The 14,288-nt window shown below is 36.9% G+C and overlaps 1 protein-coding gene across 2 annotated transcripts in view; it reads right to left on the reverse strand.

The window, feature by feature from the left end:
* The window catches only part of LOC107714856 (cadherin-7), a 56,380-nt gene that overhangs the window by 6,485 nt on the left and 35,607 nt on the right, over positions 1 to 14,288 (reverse strand). For both annotated transcript variants that reach the window (XM_016520840.1, XM_016520839.1), the window contains exons 8-10: positions 13,100 to 13,221; positions 7,256 to 7,373; positions 6,857 to 7,108 (exon numbers count right to left, since the gene is read on the reverse strand). In XM_016520840.1, the coding sequence (XP_016376326.1) occupies positions 6,857 to 7,108; positions 7,256 to 7,373; positions 13,100 to 13,221 (492 nt within the window). The remainder of the gene's footprint in view (positions 1 to 6,856; positions 7,109 to 7,255; positions 7,374 to 13,099; positions 13,222 to 14,288) is intronic.

Below are 14,288 nucleotides of genomic sequence, written 5' to 3' on the forward strand. Positions count from 1 at the left end.
GACATAAACAGCGTATGCTGTTCTGTGTCAGCTGCGTCACACGGATACACTGTTTCCGTTCAGATCAAATCACAACATCGTAGGAAACAGATCCGGCATGACGCAGCTGACACAGAACAGCATACGTTGTTTACGTCCAGAGGATGCTCTCCAAAATGGCGCTACAGGGTGACGCGGAGGAGACGAATTGTTGAATAAAGGCGTTATTTTTTTTCTTTTGCGCACAAAAAGTATTCTCGTAGCTTCATAAAATTACGGTTGAACCCCTGATGTCACATGGATAATTTTACCAATCTCCTTGCTACGTCTCTGGACTTGGGAACATTTCAGTTGCATTGCTGTCTATGCAGGGTCAAACAGCTCTCAGATTCCATCAAAAATATCTTAATTTGTGTTCTGAAGATGAGCGAAGGTCTTTCGCGTTTGAAACGACATGAGGGTGAGTAATAAATGACAGAATTTTTTTTTTGGGGTGAACTCACCCTTTAAAGCAGAATGTCCAAGCTGCTCTTTGCCATACAATCAATGTAAGTGAAGGGTGACCATGGCTTCAAGGCTAGATTTATCTTGCAAGATGATCTGTAAATTAAAAATAAATAATTAAATACATTTCAGTCTTTTCCTCACTCAAAGCTATTGTATAGGCTGTGTATAGAAAAATTAGTCACTTGAAATAATTTTATAGTGCTTTTTGAAGCGTGTCAGCCTTTAACTAAAGTAAAATCGCATGGATTTTAAAAGTTCTTCATAGAACCATAAATGCCAATAAAGAACCTTCATATTTAAGAGTGTATGCTGTACTAAATACAACAATTCTGTGCGGTATGACAATAGTAAAGGAGACAATCTTGAAAACATGGAACAAAGAGTTTGTACCGAAGTTTGAGACATGGCTATCGGAGTTCAGTTGTGTTGTACATATGGAGTAAATTAGGTATGACATTGCTGGGATTTTTCTGGATCTGGGAATCTTTTCTTAGAAATCTTGAATGTGATCATTGGTTTCAGTAAAACAGCTCAGGTTGCTTTGGATGTGATTTCTAGGGTGTAACATAGAAAAAAAAAACATGAAATGATGTGCAATAATGTATACATTTTTCATTACTGGGTAATCTAATATAATCTACTTCGTACTTACATTTTGTACTATATTTTATATCTTTTTTGATATATTCTTTGTGTCTGTATTATTGTTTGTTTGTTTGCTTGGTAAAATGTTAAATGCTTTAAATAAAATATTCAAAAACTAATATATAAAAAGAGCAGCATTATGCAAAAATATCTTACGGGTGTCAAACGGGTTCGGAACAACACGACGGTGAGTAAATCATGACAACTGGCATTTTTGGGTGAACTATCCATTAATAATGTACAAATGCATATCCTAAATTTATACAGTTGTGTTTTGAATATTTTCTAGGACAAAAACAAAGCATTTTTGCAACATGAGAACTCAAAACTCAAAGCAACTCAGTTTAAAGCAAAAACTTCATATTTTGCTGAAATCTAATTCCGTGCGAAGCCTTGTTTTATTCAAAACAACCTTATTTACTCCTAAAAGGCGCATATTAGTACCTATGTACCCTCAGGGCACTACTATGAACTCTTTAGGGTAAATAAGGTACAAAGAAGTCTATTTAAGTGTACTGCTCCAGTGACGAGCTGTAGTATCCCTAAAGGGAAACTTTTTTTTTTCTGATGCAAGGTTTGAGTTTTTTAAGCCACTGTTATGTGATTACAAGGAGTTATATGGATCTAATGCAGTCTTAAGTCTTAACTGTTACAAACTGCTCTCACTTTAAGGCTTGATTTACCCTCTCTGCAGTTTTGACACAAGATGGATGTTCAACGGGAGCAGCAGATCAATTTAACATTATCCTCAATTTGCAGTAATTGGATTGAGAAAACAATCCGTCATCCAGAATCAATTAAACAACAAATGGGATATTTTGTGGGGGCCTCGTTCTCATCGACCTCTTAAAAATGAGGCAGCGACTACTGGATTATGCTCTGCCCTTCATTCTCTCTTTCGCTCCCTCCCTCGCTTTCTCTCGCTCCCATGCATTCCCTTCACATATCTCAACTACTGCCAATAGCCCAGGGCAGTGAAGACTAATCAAGATATACTGGCGATATGCGGCTCTATCTGGCTGTTGACATTTATGCCGCTGCCCAACACAAGGTGTTTGTGCTTTATGACACCTGTCTGTCCCTGTGTTTTCACAGTGGCGACATTATCTGCAAAATAAAATATGATTTATTCTGGGTGATGTAAGAGCACACTACATCGCCTTAAGGGCCCTCATAAGTATTACTGACTGCCGTCCACTGGCACTGTCAGAGGCCATAGGGGAAGTGGGCCTGGAAGACAAGATGCCCTGCAATCGGTCGCGCAGAGATTGAAAAGGTGATGTCACAGTTGCGAGAGTGACCCATGGACATGAATGTATCAGAGTGCCTCGGGCTTACCTGACCTCTCTGTGTTCCTCCACCTAAGACTGAAATAATGAGCACAAGGTTTCCCTCAGAACAACTAGAGTGACGCAGCGGCTGTCATCATGTGATATGCGCTCCTGAAATCCTTTAGATTACTTTATGCAAACACTGATAAATAGCAATGTGTTTACCACAGCAGTTTGATCGGATCCCTCCTTATGAACTCTCCTTATGTTTGGGCTTGACAGCGCAACTGAGATGTTGTAATAACACTACATAGGCAAGCAAGCAATAGAGAGTTCATCTGAAAATCTGTCATCATTTACTTGCCCCATGTTATTCTAAACGTATATTTTTCCCCCCATGGAATTCTAGAAGAACTATTTATAGCAGAGCAAGAAAGGGCTCTTTTCCTTTTAATGGAAGTGAATGGTGACCAACTGTCATGGTAGGATTTTCAGTGGATAATGACTATTTTCTCACACAAAGCTCATCATGTGACTTCAGAAGCCTTTGAATATATAGTGAATAAGTCATGGAATACTTTTATGATGATTTGTGTGCTTTTTGGAACTTGATGTCCTCTAGTCACCATCCACTTTCAGTGAACAGATTTTTTCTTTTTAAGTGAACAAAAAAAATTTTTTCCTTAGTGTGAAGAACATTTTAATTCTAAAGAACTTCTAAAGATTCTAAAGGACCTTTCTCCACTATAAAGAGTCTTTTGTTCCATGGAAAGGTTCCATGTACGTTAAAGGTTCTTCATGGAACCACTGACGCCAACTATAAGAACCTTTATTTTTAAAAGTGTATATGGAAATGAGCAGCATGAACATACTTTTAAACATCTTTTATGTTCAACGAAAGAAAGAAAAAAAATAGTCATACGAGGTGAAATAACATGAAGCTGAGTAAATAATGACAGTACTTTCATTTCTGGGCGAACAATTCCTTTAATGGAGAAAGTCGTTTGTATGTTGTTAGATTAAAAAAAGACAAAAGACTCAAAGCTGACATGTCCTTGTGTATCATTCATTCCCTGGCATGGTTTTAGTTGTGCGCTGCTTTGATAACTAAAGCAACAGCAGGCAAAAAGCTTGTTGATTCATTACTTCGAAAAAAGATAAAACAGAAAAAGAAGATTATTTTCCCCTCTGCAGCTCTCCTCCTCTGAAGCCATCCTCCTCCCTTCAACCATGAGTGAGCAGTCTCGAGCCCCTGGGGCCGGACTCTCTTTGCCAAAAATAACTGCATTGCTCAGATCAGGCAGCGCAGTGGTCTAATCCAACTCGTGTAGTTTGGGAGGAGACGGGGGGTAGGGGTGGCGGCACTGGAGAACCCTACATTCACACGAGACGACTAACTACAGGAATGACTATTTGACATCATTTACAGCTGTTAGTTGAGCTCACATTCTGATGAAAACAACGATCAATCAACACGAGGATGGAGTCTGCCACTGTGGGCCACAAGCTGTGCTGTTTAGAGTAGATGACATTTCTCACAGGTTCCTGTTGAACCTGAGGAAGGACAACAATGCAAGGATCAATGCCAAAAACACTTCTCTTAAAGAGTATTTTTTGTGTTGTCGAGTAAAAACATCTAAAATGTCTTTCAAAAAGATCAAATGTACTTATTAAGAAGCAAATCTGTGCAAGATATTAACATGTTTTCTTATATTAAGAAAATTTCTCTTGAGGTATGCTACCGTTCAAAAGTTTGGGGTCAACAAGAATTTTTAATAGTTTTATTCAGCAAGGACACATTCAATTGATCACAAAAGTGACAGTAAAGACATTTATAATGTTAGAAAAGATTTCTATTTCAAATAAACGGTATTATTTTGAACTTTTGTATTTATAAAAGAATCTAGAAAAAACACAAATTAGTTAAAAAAAATAAAATAAAAAAATAATAACTTTGATAATACGAAGAAATTGTTTTTGAGCACCAAATCAGCATTTTAGAATGATTTCTGAAGGATCATGTGACACTGAAAACTGGACTAATGACTGGAGTAATGCCAAAGTTTTAAATGGCAGCATACATTTATCTTAACCATTTTTATGATGTTGTTTTTCTTGCTTTAAGTATATAACTTCAGTGCATTTATGATAAAAAACATGAAACAAGCTACTTGCCAATTGGGTAAAAAAAAAAAAACCCTCTGAAATCAAGTCTTTATGTCTCATGCAATTTTGCTCCTCTTTTTTTTTTCTTTTTTACTGGAAAAGAAAAAATATTTTTTGAAGTGATGTTATATATGGTGCTCCAAGTCATGCATGAGAACAGCAGAGTTCTAAAGAAACGTGAAATTGAAATATATTGCACTTGGCTTCACTGCAGTGGATTATTTCAGATCTACCATTTAGTTATAACGTCTCTATGGAGATAGAAATGAACTAGTTCATATTTGTAATGGCACCAAGGAAGCAGACAGAGCTTCTTTTGTTACTTATTCGTCATCTGTGCGCTGAGGGAAAAAGAGAGAGAGAGAGAGAGAGTAATCAAACAATGGAAATTACTGGGGCTCAGTTCAAGATCTATGTGCACACACAAATTCCCGTCTTGTCACAATAACAGCACACTTTTTTTAAGACAGAGACAACATCTGTCAGCAAATAGACTTGTGGTTGTGTCCATGGACAGATCTCCACACCGCCAGCACAGGCAGAGAGACAACCTATCAATGGCATAATCAAGAAATCAATCAAACCATCAGGCCTGCATTCACTCCCTCTGTGCAGTCTTCAGGTCAGCAAATCAACACAAAGACACGCCAGTCAACCAATCAGACCAAGTGAATGGTACATATTGGGTAGAGGTCACTCATCAAACAATCAGCTAATAAGGCTCCAAATAATAAGTAATCATACAGACCAGCAGCCTTCCTGGAGAGGGTAAACAAGTCAATTGCGGCCAAGCAGACCTCTCTGCGCACACCACATCCCAACTGTTGGAGCTGTTGTGCCAGCGCTTCTAAAATAATGGCAGCCCATCTGTGTGCTAAATGTCAGTACGGGGGAGGTGGAAATGCAATAAAGCTCGTAAAAAATTGTTTTGTTAAACAATAACAAAAAATGGACAAATATCCTCTGATTGGAAGCTGCATTCAGAAAGCACAGTAGCTTTGTCTCAATGACAACATGAAATCAAAATCAACCCTATATGCTTTATTAATAAATGTCCCTGGTCCTACTGCGCATGATTTATCACATTATTTAAAAAATAAAAATAAATAAATCAAAATACACTACCTGTTCAAAGGTTTAGGGTCATTTTTTATTGCTTTTCGAAAGAATCTCTTATGCTCACCAAGACTGCATGTATTAAAAAAAAAAAAAGAAAGATGGTGATGGTGATGGTGAAGCTGAATTTTCAGCAGCCATTACTCCAGTCTTCAGTGTTACATGATGACATTCTGATTTGGTGCTCAAGAAACATTTCTTATTATCATCAATGTTGAAATCTGTTGTGCTGCTTAATATTTTTGTGGAAACCATGTTCCATTTTTTCAGGATTCTTTGATGAAGGGAAAGTTAAAAAACAGCATTTATTTGAAATATAAATCTTCTTTTGTAACGATGTAAAAGTCTATACTGTCACTTCTGATCAATTTAATGCGTACTTGCTGAACAGAAGACTTACAAAAAAAAAAAAATCTTAATGTACTGACCCCAAACATTTCAAGTAGTGTATTTTCAAAAACATTTTTTTTTTTTTTTTTATCAAAATGTAACTTTTTTTTAGCCTCTGAAACTATTTTCTTTTTATAAATCAAACCAAACCCTGATGAATACATCAACTCTCACCCTACATCCTTTCCTGCTGAACATTCACATTACAAAAGCTAAATGCTGTTTCATAAAAAAAAAAAACATTTGTGTGTTGATTTTATCATCCAGACCAGCCGGACAAAGCGACACTGGTTCAACCAATGCCATGAGTTTGAGGCAGGACTATCCATTTTTTTAACATTCATGGCAGACTGTGGAAATGTTTGACAAGCAAACAAAGAAATGCAGCACTTTGTCAAATTCAGTCTGTATCATTAAACAGGCTTATTAAAGGGATAGTTCAAAAATGAAAATTCTGTCATCATTTACATCATCCAAACCTGTATTAATGTTTTTCTTCTGTGGAACACATGAGAAGATTGTGAGTTACCAAACAGTTGATGAGAGCCATTGATTTCCATAGTATTTTTTTTTCTATAATATGAAAGTCAGTGGCTACTATCAACTGTTTGGTTGCCTATACATTCTTCCAAATATTTTATTTTGTGCTCAGCAGAAGAAAGAAATTCATATAGGTTTGGAATGACATGAGGGTGAATAAATGATGACAGTTTTCAATTTTGGGTGAACTATCCTTTTAACCATTGCTTTATGTGTTCAGGAGGGTTAAATGTATCTCCTACCAAGTAAAGTGATGATGCAGGCCAGGATGGCAACGAGAGCTCCAGTGCTGAGTCCAGCTGACAGCATGAAGGCCTCTGTGCCACATGACTGGGGTGTCCCATCAGGGTCACAGTCACACACTCGAATAGACAGTGTGTTAGTGCTGCTGAGAGCAGGGGTCCCGCTGTCCACTATCAACACCGGCAGTCGATACATAGCCTGGTCCCTCCTCTGAAAACCACCCCTCTTAGTTAGAATAGAAGCAGTATTGTCTGCAGAGAGAAAGAGATAGATATGATATCATGTGAAAAGTGAAAAAATGACTCATATGAATAGATAAAATGAAGTCTTTTTGGTCTTATTAGGAATAAGAAGAGTTCTGAGGATTCGCTATAAACTGTCTTAATTAAATCACGTACCTTTATTGTCTCGGAGGGTGAAGTTCATGTTCCCAGCTGTCTCTACAGTGAGGGAGAAGACGAAGCGATGCCCGCTGGGTGGTTCATCTTTATCCACTGCACTTATGGTTTCAATGACCTAAGACAGTGTCGAAGAGGGAGTAAAGAACAGGAAGATGAATACTGCTGTTATTGCCTCACTCCAGACAAAATAATCTACAGCTCTCCCGCTCAAAACACTGCAGTGTTGCTATAATAATCAATGTCTGAGATTATAGGTAAACCTGAATATTTCATGAATGGAATTAATTACTTAATATGTTTATTAATTAGTACAAATTAATTGAAATGAGTAGCATATATCAATATTTGCTCAGAATATCACCAAAAGGAAGATTATTTAAGACATTACATTATTGTGGATTTGTGACAGGTTGAAGCACTGAACAAGTCAATTAATTATGATTATTAAATTAAGTCAATATATTTTATTTCCATATAATTGAACATACCCTGTACAAATATATTCACAGATTCTTAAAGCAGCTATACTGTATCTACCTGACCTGAACATTACTGCTTTTGTTCATATAATCTAAGTGAATCAGTCAAATTAACTAATATATTTACTTGAATTTAATTATTTAGATGCTACAGAATAGTTCTAGATTATTTGCAAAAACATTGTTAACATCCACAACAACACGTTTTGCAATTTTTTTTTGTTTTATTGGTCTATGTACACATACATCAGACAAACATCTTTGGCAGTTGTGTTGTGTCTCACTGGCTTTTCAGCATCTTCCACCTTGAAAGTCTTATTTTAAGACTGTGAGACAATACGCACCATATGACTAGTAAGTCAAATCTCAAATAACTGCCCTGATGACTGGTGTTCTACCCGCTTAAATAATAGAAGTACTTGTGCTGTCCAATCTATAAAGACTTAAAAAACAATAAAAATAAAAAAAATTCGACCTCAAGATCCCTGCAATTTTGAACACATTTTTAATATAATAATTAACTAATTTAACATGTTGAATTGATGCCTACATTTTATGTTACAACACAGAACATTTTTAACCATCAGCCGAATTCAAGGTGGTGAACTTGGGAGGGGGGGGAAACAATTCACAAGTTTAAATCATGCTGAAAACAACATCAGGAGGATAGACTAAGCCAGTAAGCTATCGGAGTGAGACTTCGCTCATACGGTATCTAGGGATTTAGCAAAGTAGAGGGCCATCCCGGTCTAAATCTGGACTGAAACCCCCAAAGCTGGGCAACGTGCTGCATTTTAGTGATGAATATCAGGGTGACCCATCAGGTGGTACGCTAAGAAGATTCTCCTGACACACTGTTGTGGCCTAATCTGTGGGCTTTGGCTGGGTTAAATACTGTGTGCACAGCTTTTCCCTTGTGTCAGGCTGCAGTCAACACAAACTCAATCTGCTTGAAAAATCTCCTAAAATCTTACTGAATGAATGCAGCGGAGCGGTGGCTAGCGGATACTCCTGTATCATTTCCTCATTCGTCCGAAGAATATGACCTTGTACTAACCAAGAGCTTTTCAGCGCTTTAATTCTCCACTCAGTTATTTTTATTAAACACCGACCTCCATTTACACTAAGTGAGTATTTGGCAATGGGAACTCTGACGGATTTATCATTTATCTGTAAATATTTTTGAAATCGTAAAACGTTGCGCTATTAAAAACCTGCATAAACGACACAAGCAGAGATTACAGTAAACTGTGACAAAATTAATTACAGATAGTCCATTAAGGCGAATGCAAAGTGTATTGATAAAATCATTGAGGCAATGGGTTCATTTAAAATGAATAAGAACATCTTGCCAAGGCAGAGCGTCTTAAACAAAACCTGATTTTCGCATTTATCAACCGAGGAGAGGTGGAACACTCTATATATAGGAGGTATTTTTAGAATAATACTGTAAAAACACAAAATGGATCTTGTGTAGCCAATAAGTGCATTATATGGAAAAATATGAGTGATTTAAGCCTTTTTGCTGTACATGTAAAAATGGCTGGAGGGCAAGGAATCTCTTCTGTGCCACCTGATTTTACAGAGGGGAAAATCTTCACCGTGGTGAGTCCGCCTGTGAAGAGTTAGCAGTCACGAGCGCTTTAAAAACACCAGTCTCTCAGCCTGCCACTGCTGACCATGTCTCTGAGGCATAAAGAAACAAGACAGAATATAGAAGACCTTAAAGAGATAAAAAAAAAAAAACTGGGAAAACACTCACTCCTCATAATCTAATCTGTTAAATCACCTGTAACAAATCACCTGGCTCATTTACAGACCGCAGCTTCAATTCATATTAAGGTTCTATTAAATTCAAAAAGTCATATTAGGAACAAAAGAGAAACCAAGGGCACAGAGAAAAGAGCTTTGTGCTGGGAAACGAAGGTGAAGACATACGTTTGGTGCCTGTAACCCCATTACAGGCACTTGTTGGATGGGGATCTGGGGACCTTTTTCAACAAGCCATCTGTTTTAGACTCGGATGCAATGATGGGGAATATTCCCTCTCGTATCATGTACATAAGGGATGGGTGATTATGATTGCCTAGTCATCCAACAACTGACTTAATCTAGATATTTTTAGAGTTTTCAGAATTTCAGAGACCATTCCTTAAATGTTAAGGAATTGTCAACAATAGCGAAGATGAAACTGCACTAATTAAACAATACTGCTAATGAAAATAAGATATTAACAATGCACTAACAATGTTTTCAAATAGAAATAATTTGGTTAACACAATTTAACACAGTCATACAGTAAGTAATCCAACCAAACAAACACATATTGAGACTGCATTCTGATTTGTTACATTGCGCTAATTGCTTTTCAATTTTGAAACTTTGAAATGATGTAGTTTTTGCTCTCTTTACGGCAAGTGAGTATATAGGAAAAAGTGAAAAATTTAATTTGCACTCAAAACCTGGTTTCATTTGCCCTCAAAAACCAGGCAACATGTTTACCATGCAACTATATGCAACGATTCATTCTTACTCCATACAGTCTCTTTCAGAGTGTCTGGCTTCTTGATGGAGCAGGTGTGAAGCTCTAAATATACAAATGTGCAGATGAGGTGTATGAAAACAACGAAGTGGAGATACACTTGCAGATAACAATGTAACAACAGGCATGAAGGCTGGCTGAAAAAGTGCCTATTTCACCTCAGTCACAAATAGACAAACAGCATTTGCGACTATTTTGCGAGGCACTGATGTGACAAAGAATGTAAAAGTGCCATCACTGTTTGTTGATGATATTGTGCCTCACGGCAAACACTCTGTCTGATCAAAATTCTTCGTCTAACAGCTCCAGAACGCCTCACTCAAAGGCTTTGACTTTCAAATTCGGTCTCCAAAAGCACTCCAGGATGTCTGAGAGCCTCTGTTCTACAGGTACAACGGTTTAAGGGCCGTTATAAGGACAGAGTCATCGTGCTAAGAATCACGAGAGAGATCCGCGCTATCGAGACAGCATTTGACTATCACTGCAGCATCGCTCAAGTACTCCCATGGCTGAAGATATGGAAGTGAACATGAATCACATGGGAAAATATATCATTATGAAAACATATAGGCGCATTCATTTCTATTCAGAGAAAGAGAGACCGTTCTACTGTTCCTCTGAGAGGCGGGAAAGTAATTTAGCCTCTAATATGAGAGAGAGCTCTGAAAGTTAGAAGTGATGGAAGTCTGGGGTGTCCAAAACACACAGAGAGTGTTCTTGGGGGACTATGGTAATGCGTTTCAAGGCTGAGATAGCATTTGTCAAAAGAGCCCACCAGCATCTTTTCACTTAGGCAAAACAAACACAGTTCCCTGTGAGTCTGGGACACAGGCAGGCCAGGACTAATTGTTATGGCCCAGACAATCATGCCACTACAGGGGATTGTATCTCATGCTCAGTAAACCCTGTAGCCTTGTTCTGTCCTCTCTTTGTTTTGAGAGATCTTGTGGGAGGGATTATTTTTCTTAAGAAAAAGAAAAACATCCTTCAGTATTCTTTCACTGCTCCCAAAAGAAATGATCAGATCAAGTCAATTTCTGATACACTAATAAAAACATTGTAATTGAGTGAGTAAGATTTTCAAAAACCTCTGCAAATTGACTATTAATTCTCCTCTAAATAAACACCGTCTGTCAATGAAACAATTACAGTTACTAAGTAGGGTTTATATGGAAGCTTGTTTCTTGTTTCTGACGATTTATAAAAAAGAAGAAATAAATAAAATAATAATAATAATGATAACAATAATAATAACATTTGATTGTGAGATACAGCTTAAAAGAAGAAACTCACATTGTGATATATAGTCACAAATACAAGAAATAATCACAATTATAAGTTAAATTGGCATAAACCTGCAGTCATGAGTTGCATTTACAAGAAAAAGACAACCAATTAGACACAAAGTCACAAATTCTGAAAAATACATTTGAAATTGTAAAATATAAAGTCACAATTGTGAGATAAAGTCACAATTATGAGAAATAATCAAAGCTGTGAGATAAGAAGTTGCAAATTACAAGAAATTAAGTAGAACTATATAGAAATAGCTGCAACTGATGTGATCATAATTGTGAGAAAGTCTGAATTACGAGAAATAGTCACAACTGTGAAATATTATGATGCAATTGTGAGATAAAGCCGAGATTATGAGAAATAGCCGCAGCTGACACAAAGTCTAGATTGTGAGATAAAGTCAGAATTATGAGAAATCTGTGAGACATGAAGTCACAAATTGAGATAAATAAATGCAATTGTGAAATATGAAGTCACAACTGTGAGATACAGTTGCAATTACAAGAAAATAAAATCAGAATTAGAAAATAAATGCAGTATTAGAATATAAATATTAACTTCTTTCTGTGTAGCTTTTATAAAGTTACAGTAGTAATGCAGTAGATGCTCTGAGAAGGAAAGGCACCTATAGTTGAGTAGAATCAGTCATGTTTTCACCACTGGTGTTGGTCCTCTGACATTACCCACTGCTTTCAAGATTAATGGAGCATCATGTCAGAAAATTTGTCAATGGCTTTTATCATTCCCATTAGGACTGAACAAAGGTCCAGAATGTTTCCTCTATGCACTCATAGCGAGTGTTTAGTATGTAGCATTCGTAATGCCCTTTATACCACATTCATCTTAGTAATGACATTCTGACAAACATTGGAATATGAATGCGACAGAGAATGTGTTTGAATCAGGGCATGTTGCTGGCTCGAAAATGAGGAACCCATTGGTTTGCTTGTGTGTGTGTTCTGCAATTGCCTGCTGAAGGACTTCACATTTGGCTACTTGACACAATGCCACGCTCCCCAACAAACCAATTTCATGCCACAGTCACCTCTGTCTCATTTGCATCAGTGTAAAGCTTTTTCCGAATGAGCGCACAATGTTTTGATCCCGTGATTAGAGTGATCTGCAGCAGAAAGCCACCAGAATCCTGTTGTTATCATTTTGTCCATCTGTGGCTCTCGCTGCTCTTTACTGGCTATGGATCAGTACTAAGGTCCAGATTCTTTCCGGTTGAGTTTCTGATGAAGGATATCAAAATATATACATATAAACTAAGGAAAAAAATAAAAGACGCATTATTATAACCTTGGTTTAAACCATCTTAATCTGCACACTGCAATACATAATCTGAAAATGAGATCTCTTCTCATTTATTAGGTGCTTCCAACAGTAATGCTGCACAATTAATTTCATACAATATCAGAAAAGTTGTGACATGAATAATCATTTCTGTTTATTGGACTATACAGGTTTCAAATCGCATTTGATATGAAAGCCTTTCTGTTGAAGAATCAAGAGCCACATTACCTGTCCTGGCCCAGCACTTTCACACAGGATGGTCTCATACTCTATGGCAAAGACTGGTGCGTTGTCATTAATGTCCATCACCGTGATCAGAGCCACTCCTTTCCCAACCTGCGACGGATCCACTGAAATCACAGAGAAAAATATGCATGCATGAACAGGCTAACAGATGAAAAAACATGAGGACACCAGCACATTTATTCCAATATGTTTCATTTATTTAAATGTGTTACATTATTTAATAGATTGCATTTATTTAAATATGTGCCTTGCCATCTTCCCGGCCACCATTGGTTTTTCTCACTGAGGGCATTAAATCATCATTTTCTGTAATTCTGAAATTAAATTATTTGTATTATGAAAAGATTTTACTTCACCAAAAAAAAAAAAAAAAAGTCTGTAAAAATCTGTAGCATTTGAAAATATTATAAAAATAATAAAATAAAAAAATGTAAAAAGAATAAAGCTAAAATTAATAGTATGAAATTAAGTATTACAGTAAAGTACATTCATTATGAATCTATTAGGGATGCAACAATACAATATAAACCTCGTTTTTTTCGGTTCTGATGGCTTGGCACATCAAAATGTCTTTTTTTTTGTAATTTAAAATGTGATTTTTTAAAACAAATTAACAAAAATAAAAGAAGAAATAGAACTCATAATACGGACAAAGGCATCCAGCCATCGCTGTAGCTGAATAAAAAGATGATGAATGATGAAACATGAAGTCAAGAAAGACTCAACAGCAAAAACATGTACTGTTTTGTTGGACAGAAGGTTTAGAAACGCTTCTCATTACAATTTATTACAAGGGAAGATGTTTGGCGTGTTTCTTTTTCAGTGGGGAGGTGTTTTCTCATCTCAGAACGTAAACTCACGGGCACACACAACAGAGCCAATTCGGAGAGAAATAAAATGCACGGAAATGATTGAAATGCAAAACCGGAAAAACGCAATTCACAAGTGCGTATTGAACCGTGGATGTTGTACCGAATGGTCAGTGTTGGGAAGGTTACTTTGGAAATGTAGCCTAATAGGTTACAGATTACAAGTTCCCTTTCAGTCGGTCACTCTCGACGTCACGTCGGATGACCGACGAATTGGGATCTCGCTTAGAGAGACCAATCCACTTCGAGTGTAAACTAAACGAGCCAATGCACATTGGCATGCGATTATTGCAGCCAGCTGC

Source organism: Sinocyclocheilus rhinocerous, unplaced genomic scaffold, assembly GCF_001515625.1.
Source record: "Sinocyclocheilus rhinocerous isolate Xijiao unplaced genomic scaffold, SAMN03320098_v1.1 scaffold1350, whole genome shotgun sequence".
Taxonomy (NCBI): domain Eukaryota; kingdom Metazoa; phylum Chordata; class Actinopteri; order Cypriniformes; family Cyprinidae; genus Sinocyclocheilus; species Sinocyclocheilus rhinocerous.